The 21276-nt window shown below is 45.9% G+C and overlaps 1 protein-coding gene across 1 annotated transcript in view; it reads left to right on the forward strand.

The window, feature by feature from the left end:
- Positions 1 to 886: 886 nt before the first annotated feature.
- The window catches only part of LOC142588589 (ATP-binding cassette sub-family C member 2-like), a 121023-nt gene continuing 100633 nt past the window's right edge, over positions 887 to 21276 (forward strand). The window contains exons 1-4 of the mRNA XM_075700425.1: positions 887 to 1076; positions 9905 to 10215; positions 11452 to 11793; positions 20167 to 20268. Of these exons, the coding sequence (XP_075556540.1) occupies positions 908 to 1076; positions 9905 to 10215; positions 11452 to 11793; positions 20167 to 20268 (924 nt within the window). The 5' untranslated portion in view covers positions 887 to 907. The remainder of the gene's footprint in view (positions 1077 to 9904; positions 10216 to 11451; positions 11794 to 20166; positions 20269 to 21276) is intronic.

Genomic DNA, 21276 nt, shown 5'->3' on the forward strand with positions numbered 1-21276 from the left:
TTGTTTTTCTGGTTTTACACTTTGTTGTGCAATGGTATACAAGTATTGGGTATGAGCAATGAGCCACGAAGTAGTAGCGCTGCGCTTTCGTCTATCCTATCGTCTTGCAGGTCATGTTTTCACTACATATCACATTTCTACGTCCATGCTGTTTCAAGTGGTTTTAGTGTGTGGTGGATATCTCTTAGCCATTAAGATAAAGAACACGTGTCTTTTACATATTATATTAATGTTTGTACATCCTATAGCTGTAAAATAGCGCTCATTTGCATGACACATGCCAAACTTGCCAACTGCATTGCTTACCACACCTCTAAAGCGACTTTTACCCACAGTCTCCTCCATCACTGATTGAAATAAAGAAGTTATTATTATTGCTAAGGCTATATGGCCAAGCGACAACTTGAATCTGTCTGCGCACCTATACTGTTGGTGGGAAGTTAACCTCATTCAATGGGATTTTCCTATAAAAACAGAAATCTGAATAATCGCTTCCTGATTCGATAGAGTGCATTGAATTGATCAGAATGATAAGAGTGATAAGAATTGCATTGTTCTTTTATGTCCTATTTTATTCAACGAACTCGATCGCGTGATAACAAAGCGAAGAAACGGCGAAGCGCTGCGTATACAAAAATTGTTGACTGAAAAGAGATGTGCTGATTGCGAGCTATGTTGCCATGGCATGTGCCCTAATGCAAACTAGAAAATGTATTTGTAACAAGAATAATTCCCGCAGGGGATCAACAACATTGTTCTTCACTTTAAGTAAACGTACCATTTGGCCCGTTTTCGAAATAGTCGACCATATAAATAAATTATAAAAAGTAATTTGCTCAAACAACACCACTGCAGAAGGTTCATGTAATTTCTATTACAGAGCAGTTTGGATCTGTTCCTATCAGCAATGCGGATGGGAAGCCCCTGGTTTGTTTTAGCTTCGATAAGCTTCGTGATACGAGCAGCTACGGTTGGAGCTTACCTGCTTTGGATTAAGCAGTGGACAGACTCAGATGTTCTCGGGAACGCTACAAGGCCTTGGGTCACTGGGATTGCAGCACTTTGCCTGTTGGATGGTATGTAGGAAGTTTTTCTTATCTTGGTGATTGTTTTGTGAAAGGATACCACTGGCAAACAGTGTTGCTCTCACACAGTGCTGCGCCTTTATGTAAGCAGAATGGGTACCTTCGCATTAGTTTGCCGTTGTTTGCCCCGTTTAACGAGTTCGAGTTTCCAAAAATGTGGAAAACTTCCTCGTGGCTGTCGCTGTCCATGCTGCTCTTTAAAGTAAGGAAGAATGTTTCCAACCATAAGGAGACAAGCAGAATGGTAAAAGTGAGCTTTTATATACTATTGTCACGTAGTAGTGACGGTGAAGAAGGCAGCAAAAGTGTGATTAACAAAACTAGCGTTTTATTGGGCGAACTTGTACCCTCAAAGGCAGGCTACACTGAAAGAACAAAAACAGCGGCGAACACAATCGGCAATCGTCGAAAATCTGATCAGCGGGTCAACGCTCGTCGGCTTTTATATATCATTCGTCGAAAGTTCCAGAGTAGTCGCTGGGACCCGAGTGTCTTCCACAAAGTTCTACAATGTTCGCGTCGAGCTTACATGCAATCAGGTTACACAAGGTTCGGCGACAGACAGCGGATGGAACCATCGATAACATTCTAGAAACTTCGGATACTTCCTTGGCGCGTGCTGCGCTATGCGATAACATTTGTTAGGCGGTAAAACGTGATCCGACGCTAAAGATAAGCAAGTACACGTGTCAATACCCCTATCTTAAAAAGCGTCAACCCGATGTTTCAAACAAACGAAAGTAATAAACGAAACTACCGTAGCGAAGACACAACAAAATAAAGAAGTTCATCAGCGTGCGTAAAATGGCTTAAGACGCACCACGTGGACCACTTCAGATCATGCGCGGCGCAGCGGTGAATGCGGAATACCGTCTGGCATGACCTCATAATCCATTTCGCCAATACGTCAGATGAACTTGTAGGGTCTGAAATAGCGTTGAAATAGTTTCTTACTGTCACCGTGGGAGTATCGGTGTCAAAACCCAAACGCGGTCGCCCGGCTGCTACTCGACGTAGCGTCATTGGAGGTTGTAGTGTCGGCTCTCGGTACGCTGCTGGTTCTTAATCCGTAGGCTGGCGAGCTGTCGGGCTTCGACGCGCTGGAGTTAGGTAGCGACGTCAAGATTCTCTTCATCAGTGACGTGCGGAAGCATGCCGTCGAGAGTTATTGTCAGGTTCCTGCCGTAAACAAGCTTCCACGGAGTGGTCTGTGTTGTTTCTTGCACCGCCGTGTTGTATGCAAAGGTCACGTACGGCAGGACCACGTCGCGCGTATTGCGCTCGACATCGACGTACATAGCTAGCATGTCGTCGAGGTTCTTGTTCAGGCGCGGCGTGACACTATTCGTCTGCGGGTGGTACGTAGTTGTCTTCATCTGGCTTCTCTGGCTGTATTGCAGAATAGCTTGGGTGAGCTATGCTCTAAAGGCCGCCCCACTGTCGGTGATGGTGGTTCCTGGGGCACCACGTCACAGCAGGATGTTCTCGATGAAGAATTTTGCGACTTCGACTGCGCTATCTTTCAGCAGATATTTAGTTTGAGCGAAGTGAGTAAGGTAGTCCGTAGCCGCGACGATACACTTATTTCCGCATCTTGACGTCGGAAACGGTGCCAACAAATACATTCCGATCTGCTGAAATGGTCGGAAACGAGGTTTGATTGGCTGTAGTAGTCCTGTTGTCTTTGTTGGTGGTGTCTTGCGTCGCTGACAGTCTTGGCAAGTCTTGTGGTAACGGGCGACTTTAGGCTGTTTCACATGGTGCAAATGGGGCGAAAAAAATGGTTCTGCCGCGCACGTCGCAGAGCGATTTTCGCTCACAGCTTTCACATCCGTTTACGGCTGCGCGATATCCGTCGCAGCGATGCGCAGGGTTGCCTCGTGCTCACGAAGTATCCATGCCTGCATCGTTAAATAAAAACAGCATGGATACTAGTCAAATGTTCGAATTTTCCTATTTTTATTCGATAATAGAATAGGTACACCATTTTTAATGTTTAAAGGCGTTGAGACACGGCAGCTTGCAGATACGGTTACTGAGGCGCTGCTCTACACCGCAAGTATGAGCGTGCGTCTTGGGCGGCGTCGGTGGGGTGGTTCCGTGTAGTACACTCTAGTTTCGTTGTTACTATGCGAGACGCAACTTTTCTTCCTGGATGATTATTTCCTTTGGCAGAAGAACAAACTACTGTTGAGTGTGCATGTATATAAGCAGCTGGCGCGATTTGTAGGGATGAAGCGGTTGACGAAGGCGGCGACCAAGTGGGTACGTGCATTATGTTGAAGCGGCGTCCTTCTCCCGATCTGGATAGCGTGCAGCTTCTCCTTTCAAACGAATTGTGTAAGCGAAAGAAAAGAAATTTATGAAGCTCCTAAGCCGCAAACGCTGGTAGGTACGCCTAAACATAGCTAGAACTGCCGCGCGACATTGCTCCACAGAGCTACCAACGCGCGGTGAAACACACATTGGCCCCGCCACATCGCGCCGATCGCTGCGACTGAGCGACGGCGCGATCAACTTGTTGGAATCCAGTCGCGGAGAGCCCACGACGTCGCGGCGGAATTCGCTGTGTCGCTGACTGAAAATCGTGCCATGTGAAACAGCCTTTTGGCGGCCAGACGCGACCAGTAATACCTTTCCCGTGTCCTCGATAGCGTACGGGGAAATCCGAGGTGCCCAGATGTCGGATCGGTATGTAGGGCGTGCAGTGTTTATGGACGCAGCGCTGACGGAACAATAAGAAGGAAGCTCTCGCGGACTGGTGCGAAGTTCTTCTTTGGGAGCAGGTGGTTCTTTAGCGTTAACGAAGACAATCCGCGCTTAAATCCCCTAAGGACAACATCCGTGTTCTCTTTCAAATACTTGACGCGGCCTTTTAGCTCCGGGTCTGTTAGTTGCTGCTTATTGAAGTCTTCTGCATTTATTATTTCGAGGAAGGAGTCGCCGTCCTCGTCGTCTTGCGGCTGCGGATCGGTGGGGGCGCGTGATAGGCAGTCGGCGTCAGGGTGTTTTCGTCCGGACTTGTAGATTACCGTGATGATCTATTTTTGCAGTTTGAGGCTCCACCGCGCCAGCCGTCCTGAAGGGTCCTTTAAGTTAGCCAGCCAACACAACCCGTGATAGTCGTTGACGACTTTGAATGGCCTGCCATATAGGTAAGGGAGGAGTTTTGCTGTAGCCAAAATGATGGAGAGGCATTCCTTTTCAGTCGTCGAATGATTGCCTTCCGCTTTGACAGCGACCGGCTAGCATAAGAGATCACTCGTTCAAGTCCGTCTTTCCTCTGGACTAGGACGGCACCGAGGCCTAGGCTACTGGAGTCATTGTGGCTTTCGGTATCGGGGCCCTCGTCGAAGTGCGCAAGTAGCGCCGGCGACTGCATGCGTCGTTGGAGATCTTGAAACGCGCTGGCCTACGCCGTTTCCCACTTGAAATCGACACCACATTTGGTTAGATGTGTTATCGTCTCAGCGATGCGTGAAAAATGCTTGACAAAGCGCCTGTAGTAGGCACACATGCCTAGGAATCTACGCACTGCCTCTTTGTGGATGGGCCACGGAAACATTGCGATGGTAGCTGTCTTCTGTGGGTAGGGGTGTACTCCAGATTTGCTGATGACTTGGCCTAGGAAGAGAAGCTCATCGTAAGCGAATCGGCACTTTTCCGAATTCATAGTTAGTCCTGATGACTTGATGGCGTCTCAGACTGTCGGAAGCCGCCTAAAGTGATCGTCGAAATTTTCGGCGAAGACAGCGACGTCATCCAAGTAAACAAGACACGTCCTCCACTTCAATCCTGCTAATACCGTGTCCATGACGCGCTGAAACGTTGTAGGCGCCGAGCACAGTCCGAATGGCATGACCTTGAACTCGTAGAGGCCGTCTGTCGTGATGAAGCCGGTCTTTTTGCTATCTCTCTTCTAGTTGTTTTTGCCAGTAGCCAGACTTCAGGTGCATCTACGAAAAGTATTTAGCGTTGCAGAGTCGATCCAATGCGTAGTCTATCCAAGGAAGGGGGTATTCGTCCTTCTTTGTGATCTTGTTCAGTCGACGATAATCGATGCAGAAATGTAGGGTTTTAACCTTTTCTTCAACATTACTACAGGAGATGTCCACGGCCATTTCGACGGCTGGATGCTGTCGTCGCGCAGCATTTCGTCGACTTGTTCTTTTATAGCATCATGTTCTCGCGTAGAAACTCCGTAAGGGCTCTGGCAGAGTAATCAAGTGCACTCTTCGGTTATTATGCGATGCTTTGCGACTTGTGTTTGTCTAATGCTCGATGACGTGGAAAAGAAGTCTGTATTGTCGAAGAAGACTTCTGAGCTGATGCTCCTTACTTATGGTAAGACTTGGATTCATGTCGAAGTCTGGATCTGGAACTATGGTTGTCGGGTTATATGTGGCAGAATCCGAGAGGACAAAGCCATTGCTGGCTTCCATAATTTCCTCAATGTACGCGATTGTCGTGGCCTTGCTGATGTGCTTGAACTCTTGGCTGAAGTTGGTTAGCATCACTTGCGCTTTGCCTCCGTGAAGTCGAGCGATCCCTCTTGCGACGCAAATAATAATGCTCGAGCGCAGCGGGACGCTCACTTAAATTTCGAGCACACTCGAGGCGTGGCGACTAGGAGCGCTCTCTGGCGGTATTGCTCGATCTTCCGACAGCGTTATCGACTTCGACTTCAGGTCGATGATTGCGTCGTGTAGGTTCAGGAAGTCCATGCCGAGAATGGCGTCTCGTGGACACTGTTGGAGAATAACGAAAGTGGCAGGGTCAGTCTGGTCACGAACGGTAATTCTTGCCGTGCAGATTCCAGTCGGAGTGATGACGTATCCTCCAGTGGTACGAATATGAGGGCCTTTCCACGCAGTGTTTACTTTCTTCAACTGGGCGGCGACGTGTCCACTCATGACGGAGTAATTGGCCCCTGCGTCCACTAAGGCAATGACTGCGTGGTGGTCGAGAAGCACATGCAGGTCGGCGGTTCTTTGTCTTGCGTTACAGTTAGGTCTTGGCGTCGGATGAAGGCTGCGTCGCGTGGACCTGTGGCTGATACGTGGCATTGCCAGGTTGCCTTTCATTGGCGTCGATGAACAGCAACCGCAGCTGCATCGGTTGCTGCTGGTTTTAGTTTTCCGGATATGGTCTAGCAGACCGGCTCCGGGATTGGCCAGTGTATGGTCGGCGCTGCGGCACCAGGTAGCGGCCTGGTGACGGCGAACCGGACGGTCGTCGTGGGCTCACTGAGTGGCGGCAATGTAGTCGGCGATATCGCTAGGTCGTTCGCTAAGCTGTTGTCGTGGCTCATTAATGGCGAACCCTCGCTGTCCCATCTCCCGGTATGGGCACCGGCGGTAGAGGTGACCCACTTCTCCACAGTGGTAGCAGAGCGGGCGGTGGTCAGGGGCGTGCCAGACGACTGTCTTCCTTGGGTAGCTTCGCTGGATGACACGTGGGAGAGCTGGCCGCGGCGGTGGCGACAGACGGCGGAATTCCGTCGTTAGAGCGTTCTGGCGTGGGCACGGACTGTTACCTTGATGGCGGGCGACGGTGGCGTAGGTGGTCGCTTCAGCCTTGCCTGTGGCGTTTTGGGCTGGCCATCGGGAAGTTCGAGTGACCGCTGGATTTCTTCTCTCACAATGTCCGGGATCAACGCAACCTGAGGCTGGGACCTTGGGAACATCCTTTGACGCTCCTCTCGCACGGCCACTCTAATGAGGTCGTCGGTGGCCAATGATTAAACTGCGGCGTAGATTGCTGGGCTTTCTTGGTGGTGGAATTGCCGGTTCCGCATTTTCAGAGTTTTCTCGATGCTTGTGACTCGTGAAGAAACTCCTCGATGGTTTTTGGTGGATTTCGTTTCATATCGCCGAAAGGTCTTGCTTGACGCCACGCATGAGTAGGCGAAGCTTTTCCTCCTCGGACATTTCGGGGCCGGTGTGGCGGAACAGGCGCGTCATCTCCTCGGTAAAGATCGCTATGTTTTCGTTGGGCAGTTGTAATCGGGCTTCTAGCATAGCTTCCGCCCTTTCCTTACGCATGACGCTCGTAAAGGTCCACATAAAGGCGCTACAGAACAGGTCCCACGTTGTCAGGGTCGACTCCCGGTTCTCAAACCACGTCCTGGCGGCGTTTTCTAAGGCGAAGTATACATGCCGCAGCTTGTCCTCGGAGTCCCAGTTGTTGAAAGTCACGATTTTTTCATAGCGCTTGAGCAAAATTTCTGGATCTTCAGACAATGATCCACGAAAGGTTGGTGGGTACCGAGGTTGTTGCTGCAGAATGGGAGATGCTGGGGCAGCCATTGGGGTTTCCGACATGGGCTTGAGCTCTCTGGTCTTCTTGGGAAAAGGTGCGTATTCCGGTCGCAATCCTTGCTGCCTACGGCTTGCTCGCTGGTCCTTGGCGACGTTGGTGTTGTCTTCGGCTTTCGGGCTTGGATCGCGGCTTTGCGGGGTGTTCAGGTAGATGAACGCACCAGTACCTCCACCAGATGTTACCAGATGTCACGGTGAAGAAGGCAGCACAACTGTGATTAACGAAACTAGCGTTTTATTGGGCGAACTTGTCCCCTCAAAAGCAGGCTACACTCAGAGAACAAAGACAGCAGCGAAGACACTCGGCGATCGTGGAGAATATGATGAATGGCTTTAGCGCGTAAGGTTTTATACATCAGTCTCCGAAAGTTCCAGCGTAGTCGCTGGGAGCCGAGTGTCTTCCACAAAGTTCTACACTGTTGACGTCGCGCTTACATGCAATCATGTTACCCAAAGTTCGATGACAGACAGCGGATGGAACCATCGATAACATTCTAGAAACTTCGGATACTTCCTTGGCGCGTCCTGCGCTATGCGATAACATTTGTTTGGCGGTAACATGGGGTCGCACGCTAAATATAAACAACTACACGCGCCACTGGATTACTTTGCACTACCTTCACGATGATCCGCCATTGTTGTTCAGTGGCTATGGTGTAGGGCTGCTGAGCATGAGATCACGGGATCGAATCCCGGCCATAATGGCCGTATTTCGATGGGGACGTAATGCAAGAACACCTGTTAAAGAACACCTGCCCACTGTAACAAATCCGACGTGGTGCAAAATTCCGGAGTCCCGCACTACGGCAGGCTTCATAATCAGATAGTGCTCTTTGCACGCAAAATCGCATAATTTCATTAATGTTTATACTGAAGACGTCTGACTTCCCGCTAAAGGCAGCATTGAGCAAAAATGATGGGGTTACGGAGGTATGGTGGCGAGAATGGCGGCGCCAGCTCGGGCGTTCGTGCCTAGTTCCTAATTTCAGGGCAATGTATCTGATTCCGTGCTGGTCAGACATGTATAATAAATCACACGTCCATAATTTCGCATGCTGTCATTGGGTTCCGTTATCATTTCGCTTATACTTGCACCTTTGTGTTGAAGCCTACAATGTACGAAGACGGTCTCGTTTAGAGATGCAAGTTCATTCATAGCAACTGCTTAGGTGACACCCTCACAAGGTGACGCTGTAAGCCCCAGCTATTATTTTAGAGGTGGAGATGCCGGCACATAACGCCACGCAATGGGTTCTGGAACACACGTGGCTAAAGTTTTTCGGTGGCATTGAGGAAACATTTCGCTGAACAAGTGTATTCTTGGAAAAACAATCTACTTGGATGTTCTGTATAAAAACACACGCATGTGTGCATCTGAATACGAGAAAGTTGCAAAGACAACTAGTAACGTTCGTTGCCAATATAGTGCATTATATAGCTAACTTTTAAAGCTACTATAAAAAAGCTATAGCATGCATAACCTCTGAATAGCATAAAAGTTAGGTGTTTGACGTTTTGTTTTATATTTGCACGTGAAAACACCACACTAGCAGAAATTCGCTCGTTATCTAGAAAGTTGGGCCACCTAAGCATGATTGCACAGACGCAGCCAAACTATCGCGTTTTGCAACTCTGGATTTCAAATGTTGCCAACCTGTAAAGATTACCGAATTGTTTTAAAATGCGGGGGGGGGGGGGGCTCAGATATGCATCATGTAATGTTTTGACAATAATGAACGGCTTTCTCCTCTTGGCTATCCCTATGCCACCATGCACGTTAACATCGGATGTGATTTATTCTTTCATTTTTGTTTCTGCAGCACCAACTTACTCTATTTTCTGTATATTTTATACACCAATTTATGTCCATTACTTTATGTACATCAGTGTTTCTGTATTTTTTACGTGCATGAATCTGTGCCATCAAGTGAAACAACGGGGTCGAGGGCATAGAGGTTGCCACAAAAATTACTTGAGATGACTCTGACGCTACGTTTTGCGGTTTCCGCAAGTATGGCGCCTCAGCCCCGATGGTCACTGCGTAAAATAAAAAAAATATTTTTTTTTGCTTCGAATGGTTTTGTGAACTTGCTAATCAATTGTTCTTGAACAAAATATTGCTTTACAAACGTGATAATGCTCAGTGAATACGCACGCACACATAGGGATATTTCCTTCTGGGTTTTTGAAAGTATGATTTCGTACAATTTTCGTCTAATGATGAAAAATACCACATAGTAAAAGCAAACTATTCCACAAGAACGTCTCAAAGCACAAGCACGCAGATGAGACTAATTTATGCACTGTCATTACGATGCTAGCTGCAAGTTTGCAATAACTAGAGATCCCTTAAATACTTATAGTATAGGCTACATCAAGCAGTGTCTGTGTGGACTTTCTCATAATTACACTGCATTTTTTTCGTAAACGGGAACCAATGAAAGGGTGAAAGAAAGAACGCGCTTTCTAAGCTGTTATGCTGTGCGCCGTCTTTTTCAGTGTTGTTCGGATGCCTCGGTGCTCTGTTCTTAGCGCTCGGCTTCCGGCGAGTGTCGAGCCAAATGCACCGCGAGATGGTACGGCGTGTGCTGAGCAGCCCGGTCCGTTTTTTCGACGCCACGCCTCGCGGCCGGGTGCTCAATCGTTTCTCTACTGATTTGGACAACGTCGACACACGGCTCTTTTTGGCAGCAAAGCAGGTGATGCAGGCGCTGCCTGTGGCAGTTGCCAAGATTACCGTGACGGGCCTTCAGTCAATGACAGCGGGTCTTCTGGGAGCCTTCGCAGCAGCAATTTTCGTTGTGTTCATGGTATGTGCTACGCACCGGGATTTCGTTAACCTAATACACTGCAGGTAGGACTACCGGTACAGATAAATGAGTCATGGTACTTGCAAACGTTTCTTTATCAACACAAAATTTGCCTCGTTGATTTCGCTGTCAAGTGCACAGTTTGCATTAGCATATTAGTGCTTTGGTAGGTTTTGTATACATGGTAATCATCAGTCTTTCCTAGGTTGGAACCTTGAAACGTTACGGCGAATGCGCTCTTGCGCATTCATTTCTTGCTTGCTAATGGAGGATGAGTAACGTGTACTTAGACATGGAAAGCTACAAACACAACTTCTAGTGTTCGTCATACAAATGGTAGTCATTGCGAGTTCATGGCTATGTTTCATTTTACGTGATAATGAACTAAGGGTTGCCAGACGTAAATCACAGTTTACGAATATAATAAACGCTTTATTCAGCCTTGAAGTAGTTCTTCGTGGCCTTAAACGTGCACGCTTGTGTCCCATTGGCTCCTTCACAAAGGGGTGGCGCAGATGATGTTGAAGCACCCCCGCGACAAGGAGGCAACGTTATGCAAAGATGAATATAAACTTCGGCAGTGAAAAAGTGGAATTGAGTTTGTCCGTAATGAAAGGACCCATTAATTAGGCATATGTAGCCTTAAGAATTCTTGGTTGAAACCTGAAGGAGTACGCTTCACCTTTCCGGGTCTTCGGTTTTCGCCAAAAAAGGTCAATCAAAGTGTAATCATCAAGGAGCTAAGTTGGCGATCGGCGCGCTACTGCTAGCGGACATGCAGTAAATTGCAAGTTCATTGATCAACACAACATCAGGTGCCAACCTGCCAACAAAGCTGTCCTTACTTATTGTAATGCATCATGTAACTGCGCAAACGACGGCGGACGAGGGAAAAAACCCACAGGATCGACGCGGAACTTCAACTGAGATTTACTCCCGGCAATCACACAATTACACACGTATCATAATCACACTTGATAATCATAGGACAACCATCACTCGTCATTGACATTTGGGCGTGAGTGACACAAATTTGCATGTACATAATTGACTTCTTTATCACTCAGTTACACTGAAGTGCTGCTAACACAGTTGCCAGATCACATTTTTATTCCATTGCATTTGTGTCATTAACTAAATGAAGTGTACTTTCTGTTAACAACTATTTTTGAAGACCGAAATCGAGATGTGTCAAAAGCGCTCAAGGAAAGTGAACACTCCTTTTGTTTATCCCAGGTATATTTAGCCAAAGCTTCTAATGCTGCGAGACGCCTTGAAAGTGTGGAGTACTCTCGCCTGCTTCAGCACGTGACGGAGACTCGCGACACAATGACCGTCGTTCGCTCGTACAGAGTGGAAAGGCGGTTCTGTGGTCACTGCTACCGGCTAATCGACGCAACTATTCGGGCGCTGATCACATATATTTACATTATACGGACAGTACGATTTTCCGGAGGCCTGTCTGGAATTGTGACCATCTCGGCAACGCTCGCCTCCATGATGCTGACAGCGAGACCGAGCCCCAGTGCAGCATACGAAGGCAGCACCATTGGGCTGGCTTTAAGCTCATCAATGGGGGTGAGTTTATGAAAGGGCATGATGCTGCTGTATGTCGGTCATCTCACTATATTGTTCTTCATGCTCAGTTCCTTACCTTGGGCTTAGGCTGTTTTTCGTCGGGGCTTTTAGGTTGTTCAAGTTGGACAAGTCACCGCAATCAGTCCTTCGGCAAACGTCTTTAGTACAACTGTTATGTTGGTTTTGTAGTTTCTTGCAGATAATGTTGCATATTAATTTTACCTGGCTAAGAGGAGCGCCGCGCTCGCCTAATCAGTCTGAGCTTGGCCATGGATGAGAGCGAGGCCGGGCCTTCTTCTCTGAGCGTTGCGCGGAAGCTTGGCGACGACAGTTTTGAGCCATCGTCGCCAAGCGGCGTCTGACCATACCGCGGATATTGCCCGGCGAGCTGTTTCACTGGAAAGGGTCCGGAATGCAACAAGCGTTGCACCGTCGAATGATTGGGTCTACCCAAGCCTTATCATAGTCATGTCTAGCCATCGACCTAAGCATAGCCGTCATACCTGGCTTAACGATCATTGTATACCTAAGTATAATATTTACAGCTAAATCAAAAGTTAACGAAGTGAACAAAGATTTCACTAGGCTAAAACCAAGGTTTCACTTTGTACATCCAAGGCTACCTGAGTTAAGCGGCAGCCATTTTTTGTGTGTCTCAGGCAGCACTTCAGGGTGTGCATTTTGTGATATAATGCAGAACTAATCAACAGCTTGGGTATAAGGTAAGATAGGAGCACCTTCAAGCAATTGTTAAAAGGCATGAAATTATATTTTTCGTAACTGCCCGGCACCGGCATTGCTGGTGAGGAGCTCACCGACGAAGCCACCAAGCCTGCCTATACAAGAGCCTGCCCGTGCCGATTCCCTTATTCAGAACCAACGCTGCAAGAAAGCTTCATTTTATTGCTAAAGCTACGAAACAAATATGGATATTTTTATAACTACCAGAAACCTCATCATCATACAATGTATGCCTTCCAAAAGCTACAAACCCCATCAATAGTTTCCGGCTCTGAGCGGACATTTTTCTAACGGCTCTGACTCGAGGTAGCATTTGAAAAGGCCTGCTCATTCTACTTTGGAAGGGGGAGGGGGCATGCCTATGTGCGACTATTGTGAAGCCACAGAAACGACTGAACTTATCTTAAGCCCATCTCCGGACAGCAATAGGTCTGCTGCAATCTAGATTACTTGCGAATGTGAAGATGGTTGGACCATAATTGTACGCATCTACGTCCGAGAAAGCCACGATACCTTTTTACACTTCCTCAAGTCGAGAGGTCTTCACGACCGTTTATAGACTCGGTGCGCATCTGTAGATGTGCTGGAAACTTTGCTCTTTCGCTCTGTCCTCTCGCTGCCTTCATTCCTATGTCTCCTTCCCCCTGTGAAGGGTTAAAAACCGGACGTGCATCCCAGTTAACATCCATACCTTTTCTCTCCTGTGTTTCTGTGTTTCTTCGGACAGCCAATCTCAGGGAAAAATTGCGAAAAGCAGAAATGCACCCCCCTTGTAAAATGGGTGCAGAGGGCATTCGCGACGGCCAATAAGGCTCTTTTAAGCTCGCATGAAACATCAACTTGCAATGTAAAAAAATTTTTTTGCACAAAGTAACGCTTGTGCTTAGCGCAATATGCTTTATGGCTTGGTGGCACCATCCGAGACGCAATGCTCAAACCTTTGTTCGTCTTCATACAGGTGTTCGTGCAAGGGCAAGTGCGCATCGGCGATGGCCTTCCGATACTGATTGAACATCTTCCTTCGACAACGTCATCAGTACCATGCCTACACGTGCCCTACGCTGCGCTGATTCCGCACGTTGTCGAGTCGACTGACTCACCACCCGAGGCATCATGGGAGGTGGACCGCCCCTTCTGCGCACCGGCGACGACGGCGACAATGTCGAGGCAGTATAAAACTGAGAGCCAACGGCGCGCCGACTTCAGTGGGCTTGGTGGCACCATCCGAGACGCAATGCTCAAACCTTTGTTCGTCTTCATACAGGTGTTCGTGCAAGGGCAAGTGCGCATCGGCGATGGCCTTCCGATACTGATTGAACATCTTCCTTCGACAACGTCATCAGTACCATGCCTACACGTGCCCTACGCTGCGCTGATTCCGCACGTTGTCGAGTCGACTGACTCACCACCCGAGGCATCATGGGAGGTGGACCGCCCCTTCTGCGCACCGGCGACGACGGCGACAATGTCGAGGCAGTATAAAACTGAGAGCCAACGGCGCGCCGACTTCAGTGGGCTTGGTGGCACCATCCGAGACGCAATGCTCAAACCTTTGTTCGTCTTCATACAGGTTGGTGATAAATGGTCCTTTTCTAAATGCTTGAGAACCAGCTCTGTTGGGTTAGTGGTGCTGCCAAGCCCCGGCTGTCTTTTCCGCTGTTGCTGTGAATCATTGCATGTTGTGCGTTTGCTGTTACAACTGAGTGGAGATGTGGAGGAAAATCCGGGGCCTAAGATTGACGAAGTTCTTAAAGTGGTTACTGAAATTCAGGCCTCTCAAACGCTTCTTCAGACCGGGTTACTTAATGTGCAGACTAGGCTGACAGAAATTGAAGGAACACTCGCATCACTTAAGCTATACCAGGAGAAGGTTGATAAGTGTGAAGTAGCAATTACGGCCGTACAGAAAGAAGTGTCACACATGGCCAAAAAACTGGATGATCTAGAAAATCGGAGCCGCCGCAATAACGTTGTCATCTTTGGTCTAAAGGAAGACAATGATGAAACTAATACATCCTTGGCAAAACATGTCACGGAGAGCATATTTAAAGAAAAGCTCGGGGTAGAGGTGCGATCACTCGAACGCATTCATCGCATTGGTAGAAAGATTAAGAACAAAGAACGACCAGTAATACTACGCTTGTATGACTTCTCTGAAAAAGCTGCCGTCCTTCGTAACTGTTTCAAACTGGAAACCAATACCATATCTATTTCTGAGGATTTTTCCCCAGCTGTTCGGGAAGTGCGAAAAAAATTGTGGCAGTCGTCGAAGGTTGATCGCGCGAAAGGTGAAAAGGTGAGCCTTCGGTTTGATAAAATGAAGCTTGGCAACACCTGGTACGCGTGGGACTGCGAGAAAAACAGAAGAACTGTGATTAAGCGTGCACACGTTGACGATGACGCTGCTCCGCCCGGAACTGATAAATGACCGCAAAACACAAGCCCCTTGACACTGTTGTGCCTTAATGCACGTAGCATTGTGAACAAAAGTGAAAAATTAGAAGAAATTGTCTTGTTGTACTCTCCTGACATCATGGTAATTACCGAAACCTGGCTGCACCCCGACATTCATGACTCTGAAGTAGCTCCAGTGGCTTATAGCCTCCTTCGCACAGACCGTGACGGTCGCGGTGGGGGCGTAGCCCTAGTAATAAAAAATAGCGTTATATTTCAAGAACACGAGGGCATACCTGGTCATGAAAGCATCTGGTGTACCGTTAATGCGTGCGGAATGTCTGTTCTGATAGGTGGTGTGTACAGGCGTCCTAACGCTTCCGTCGAATACATGATGCAATTGCACGATTTCCTCCACACCAAGGTAAATGCCAGAACCAAGCTGATATTAACCGGCGATTTCAATCTGGCAGGGATAGACTGGGATAACCTAACGTTTGGGGCTAGGGAAAAGGAAAGCTGTGACCAACTGCTGAAAATAATGTTTAGCTTCTCATTATCGCAGCTAGTTAACCATCCAACAAGGCAGCAGGGAGGCGTCGCATCAGTGCTAGACCTGGCATTTGTCTCGAGCACTATCAAACCAGAAATTAGCATAGAAGATATTTCTGATCACAAAATGATTTTGTTGACCTTTTCTGGGCTGACGCCACAGGCGGGTCACCAAGATCATCCTTACACTGATTTTAAAGATTATAGAAGAGCAGATGACGTCAGCATCATAGATTATTTAGAAACTGTGCTTGAGGATTTCACACTACTGCCTTCATATGATGTTAACGGATTGTGGGAGAAATTTAAGGGTGCCATAAAACATTGTGAAGAAAATTTTATCCCCACAATACGTAAACGAACAAATAGAAAAACACCCTGGATTACCCGCAGTATCATCCACTTGAAAAGAAAATTGCGAAGGATGCGCAGGAAAAAACATAACCCAGTGGAAATCGCGCATCTTTCGGCTGCGTTGAAGTTTGAATTAAAAAAGGCGAGAGATAACTTTTTCTCGAATACTCTGACGAACTTCATGCACAGTCAGCCGCACAAATTCTGGCGCTATCTGTCAAAATCTGAAAACCCAATAGTACAAATTGAAATCGCTGGTGTTCCTACCCATGATGCACACACCATTGCTAACGCTTTTAATGCCCATTTTCAATCCGTGTTCACACGCTCTCCCCGTCTAAGTGATGTTTCGTTTGCATCTGATTCAGCGATGCCTGACGTAGTTATAGCTGAGCCAGGCATACTGAACCTACTCTTGAACATTGACACAAAGAAAACGCCCGGCCCCGATAATATTTCCAATACGTTTCTAAAAAGATTTGCTGCCCAACTGGCTCCGTTCTTACACAGGATTTTTACGGCGTCTCTTCAAGCAGCTGCATTACCTTCAGACTGGCTCGTCGCAAAAGTAATCCCGATTCACAAAGGTGGCAATAGGTTGCACATAGACACATACCGACCAATTTCTTTAACAAGCTGTTGTTGCAAATTAATGGAGCACATTATTAACAAATCCATTATTAGTTACTTGGAAAACAATAACCTGATATACCCTAAACAGCATGGCTTCAGGAAGGGCCTTTCTACAGTGACACAGCTATTGGAAATTTCGCATGACTTTGCAGAGATAATTAATTCCGGATTACAAGGAGACGCCATATTCGTCGATTTCTCCAAAGCCTTCGATCGCGTGCCTCACTGTGAACTGATCGAAAAACTTAAACTTATTGGAATTGCATCTAACACTGTTGCATGGATAGCATCTTACCTCGCACACAGATCACAATATGTATCAGTAAACAATAATGAGTCAGAGAGCCTTGAAGTCTTTTCCGGTGTGCCACAGGGGTCCGTGCTGGGGCCATTGCTCTTCCTTGTGTATGTCAACGACATCCCATCATGTGTTGAGCCTAACGTAACCATACGCCTTTTTGCAGATGATTGTGTTGTCTACACAACTGTTCGGTCTGTGGATGATCAAATTAAGCTAAACACCTCACTAAACAGCATTGCCAACTGGTGTGATAGGTGGGGAATGAAGTTCAACATCAGTAAAACAACATGCATCACTTTTACACATAAAAAGGTACCTAACATGTTCACTTACAACATAAGAGGTACGGCTATAATAAGATCAGATACTGTAAAATATTTGGGTGTGACATTCTCGAGCTCGCTCAAATGGGACACTCATATTGATATCACATGTGCAAAGGCATTTAAGCAGCTCAATTTCTTACGTCGGAAATTGGCAACAGCACCATCCGATGTCAAATTAACTGCGTATAAAACCCTCGTTCAGCCAATACTTGAGTATGCCTGCATTGTATGGTCCCCGCAGCAGTCTTACCTCATTGATAAACTTGATAGAATACAGCGCATGGCACTCAGTTTCATTTATTCCAGATACTCTCCGTACGACAGCGTCACTGCTTTACGTGAACAAGCACATATCCCGACTCTAATATCAGGACGGCGAATCGCTGCCTTGAAGTTTCTTTTCCTTCTTTATCACGGGCACATAAATATTGATAAAACAAAGTACATTAGGCCACCCTTCCAACATTCGGAAAGAACAAATCACCGTAAGTGCATCAGACAGTTTTCTGCGCGTTGCAACACATTTAAATATTCATTTTTTCCATCTGCAATTGAAGCCTGGAACCGCCTGCCGGAACCAATTGCACATGTTGACTCCATCGAAGTATTTGCAACCAAGATACGTGCACTTTTTTATGATTAGGTCTGTTTCCAATTATGTACTGCTTTCCTACAGCGTTGCGTTGCGCAACTGTGTTTTGGCAGTTTCCCACCACATCTGAATTGTTCGTAGCTCTTACCACTTCCCTGTATTATGTGCCTAGTACTAATTGCTTTGGTCTGTCGTTTTGTTTGCGTGTTATATCTTTGAATTGTAATAATTGGCGTGTTTCATTGCTTTCTTCTGTTTTGACCAACAATGTTTCGTTGTTTTGATTGTGACCCACTCCTGTATGAGCCTGTAAATGGCTTACAGTATTGCTAAATAAAAAAATAAATAATGACGGATATGTCAACTCGACGATATGTCGATATGTCGAATCGATATTCCAGCAGAGTCGGGGGCGATCGGGCGCGTTAGTGATGTCAACAAATAAACTCATTGCGCTTTTGAGCTGTATCTGACATTCTACAGTGCATTGGTTCAGAGCACTCCGGCTTAGCAAATAGAACTACGCCGAATTCAAGTGTGTTTTAATGTGTTATAATACATGTTTGGTGTTACATGAGATATTTCCCAAATGCCACACGTCTTGAAAATGCCTCTGTACTGTGTGTTTTCTAGACAATACCGAATACTTAAAGTTGCCTAAGGGGCAGCTAACACAAATCTAAGATTGATCTGCGCTACTCAAAGAGGCGGAGCATACTTCAGCAGGCCACAGTATCGAAAAGCAATGCAGACACAGAAAGTGGTGAATCAGATAAACTTATCGTAGTCTGTGGTGTCGCCGTTGCCTAATTTCTTGTTTTCTGTGTGTGTTGTTTTATCTTCTTCGGTGACAATATTAACAAGAGGAATTAGACTGAATAATGGAGTTCATTATTATATGCACAAATGCAGGCTTTAAAGAACGCGTCACATATTTCAACTTAAGATTTCTAGCTGGTCAGTTCATTTGAAATAAACTCAACGATGACAAAGTTCCGGGATATTTATTCCAAAAGTATGAAGCAATACATTTTGCCTTCCCGCTATTTTTCATGCTTCTGTCTATAAAGCCACTGCTTCGATTAAAAAAAAAACATTGAAACAATATTGCATTTTTACTTGATGCTTCATGACGCATATGTCGAAACAGGTGTCATCCTCAGAATTAATTATAAGTATATAAATGTTCGCCTCGTTTAGCAATCGCGTTCAAAGGCTACAACCGTGTTATCAGACAGGGCATTTCTTTGCTGTGTATACATTTTGAAAAATCATTCTTTTGTGCTTATAGCTGGAAAACAGGTTCATAGTGGGATTATTCTAGCAAAATCTGCTGCTTGAATTCTTCAGACACTATAAAAAAATGGATCATAGGCCGAACTTTCTCCAGACTTTGCATGCATAGGTAGAACAAAAATATTGTCGCTTTTTGGCTTGCTATATGGCTACGTTTTATTAGATACTAGCTTCACAGCATTTCTTTAGAGTTGATATTTGTTTTATAATTAGGAATGGTACATTCATTGATGTCCCACACAACCCAGTGATTATGTGTTTCAGCTGTTAAACAAGAGGTAAGTACTTTGATTCCTGTGTATGGCTACCAAATTTCGACTCGAATGAAATAGAAAAAATAAAGAAACTCAGATTTCATGTTTCTATATACACTATCACATGCGTAAGAACATCAGTGTATGAAAATAGATCCGGAGGCCCTCCCTTCGGCATCTCATATCTATCGCTTTGGAAATCGGCAAACTATTTTAATTGACATATTTGTGCGATCTCCAAAACATACATAGGTGAGGAAAATTTTGAGCATGCGATAAATTTTGCCTAGACTTTGTTTTTGAATTACATCCACCATACGGAAATATTTTGCATTTCCTGCGTTCAGAGGAAATGGGAAAAATATATATTCAATACTATTGAATGACGAAAGTACAGATTCAGAGAGGCTAGTTATTGCAAAACAACATATTTGTAATGAAAAAAAAATGCCTGTGCAAACATTGTAAGAATCTACAGTTATGCAATGCCAGAATGACTCAGTTCTAGGAAGTCTAAGTACGGCCCCACCACAAAGGATGTTATATCACCAGCCACACGCGCCGTACGTTAGCATATTGCGCCATAGTTCCTTCTGGCATTTACAGTACGACGACGTTAGAAAACACGCGTTTTTTTATTTGTTCGGATAAATGTTGTACGCCCAGTTTGCAATTACATGCACTGGTTTCCTAATCACCGTACTCTATCCTTGCTCACTGAAGCGGCATCACTGCGAAGATGTCCTTTATGCATCATCAATGTTATCGCCGCTTTTACCTACTGTTTGAATAAAAAACCCTATTGTATAAAACAATAGAACAATTCGTGGTGGGATGTCAGCGTGAGTTGTCAGCCCACTCGTGCACTGATGTTGATTCTATTCGTTTATTAGAGTAATAAATCTTCTCTGTATCTTTTACTGAATACAGATCCCTCTCCTGATCATGGCTGTTTCTTCAGGAGTGTTCCTTTTCTTCCAAACGTTCGTGTCTTTCGAGCGTTGCTTGGAATACACTCGGCTTCCTCCAGAGGTGAGTCCGAGGCGTAAATGTAACTATAGAAGGAGAACGCACTGTACAAAAGAAACCTTTGGGAAACAAATAAACCGCGAAGTTCTCAATCTGCATGAACCCGTCAGTTCACGTTTTCCAAGCAGCATGTGAGACGCTGTTCCTTGAACTCTCCCTACCTCATGCAAGTGTTGTTGCCGTGTGGTGCCGTCTATTCTATAAGTGCAAGCGGTTTATGTAATTTATTCCAATCACACGTTGTCAGAATTCACCTAATAGTGGCATTCTGGGCTCCAACACTCATTGCCTTGGCTATGCGATGTCTTTATCTGATATAGGTAACGCGGTCATGCGAAGCCAAGAAACATATCACAACTGTGCTACAGTACCGCATATAACCAGTTGTGCACCTCAAGATGCACTTCGAGGGATTTTGAGAGATTACTGAACATGGAGTGGTGCTTTCTGTGCTCCGTCCGAGACTTAGTATCACGGGTCGCTTGCTCGAATGGCTGCAATTCAGTCACAGAAGAACAAATCCATAAAGCTGCGCACATGTACGACCACGTCTGATTACGAAGACTACCGCATCGTCCTTCTAATTTACCAGAACCATGCGAAGTTACCTTAACCGTGAAATTATTTCCTTAATAAATTTTGCAGTTAAACTGGCAAAATATTGGACAGTGCTTCTCACAGATGTCGTCATGGTTAATCAGGGAATAACTTACCAGGTCTCTCTCTTTATGGGGTCACATTCGAATGAATGTGTAATGGTTTCATTTTCTTCTGTTTACAAAAGGAAAACAGCAATTTGGCATGCCGGCCTTACGCTGGAAAGAAATCCCACAAACATGTTGAAATAAATCAAGTGTCCTGATACTGAAGATTATTTTCGTGGGAAGAAACGTATATAAATATAAAGAGAACTGATAGAATAAAATAAAGGTACGTCTTATTAAAAAAAAAAAAAAAGCTTCATACAGTAAAAATAAAGAAAGAAAAATACAAGACGAACACAGTATATAT

This window comes from Dermacentor variabilis, chromosome 7 (assembly GCF_050947875.1).
Source record: "Dermacentor variabilis isolate Ectoservices chromosome 7, ASM5094787v1, whole genome shotgun sequence".
Taxonomy (NCBI): Eukaryota; Metazoa; Arthropoda; class Arachnida; order Ixodida; family Ixodidae; genus Dermacentor; species Dermacentor variabilis.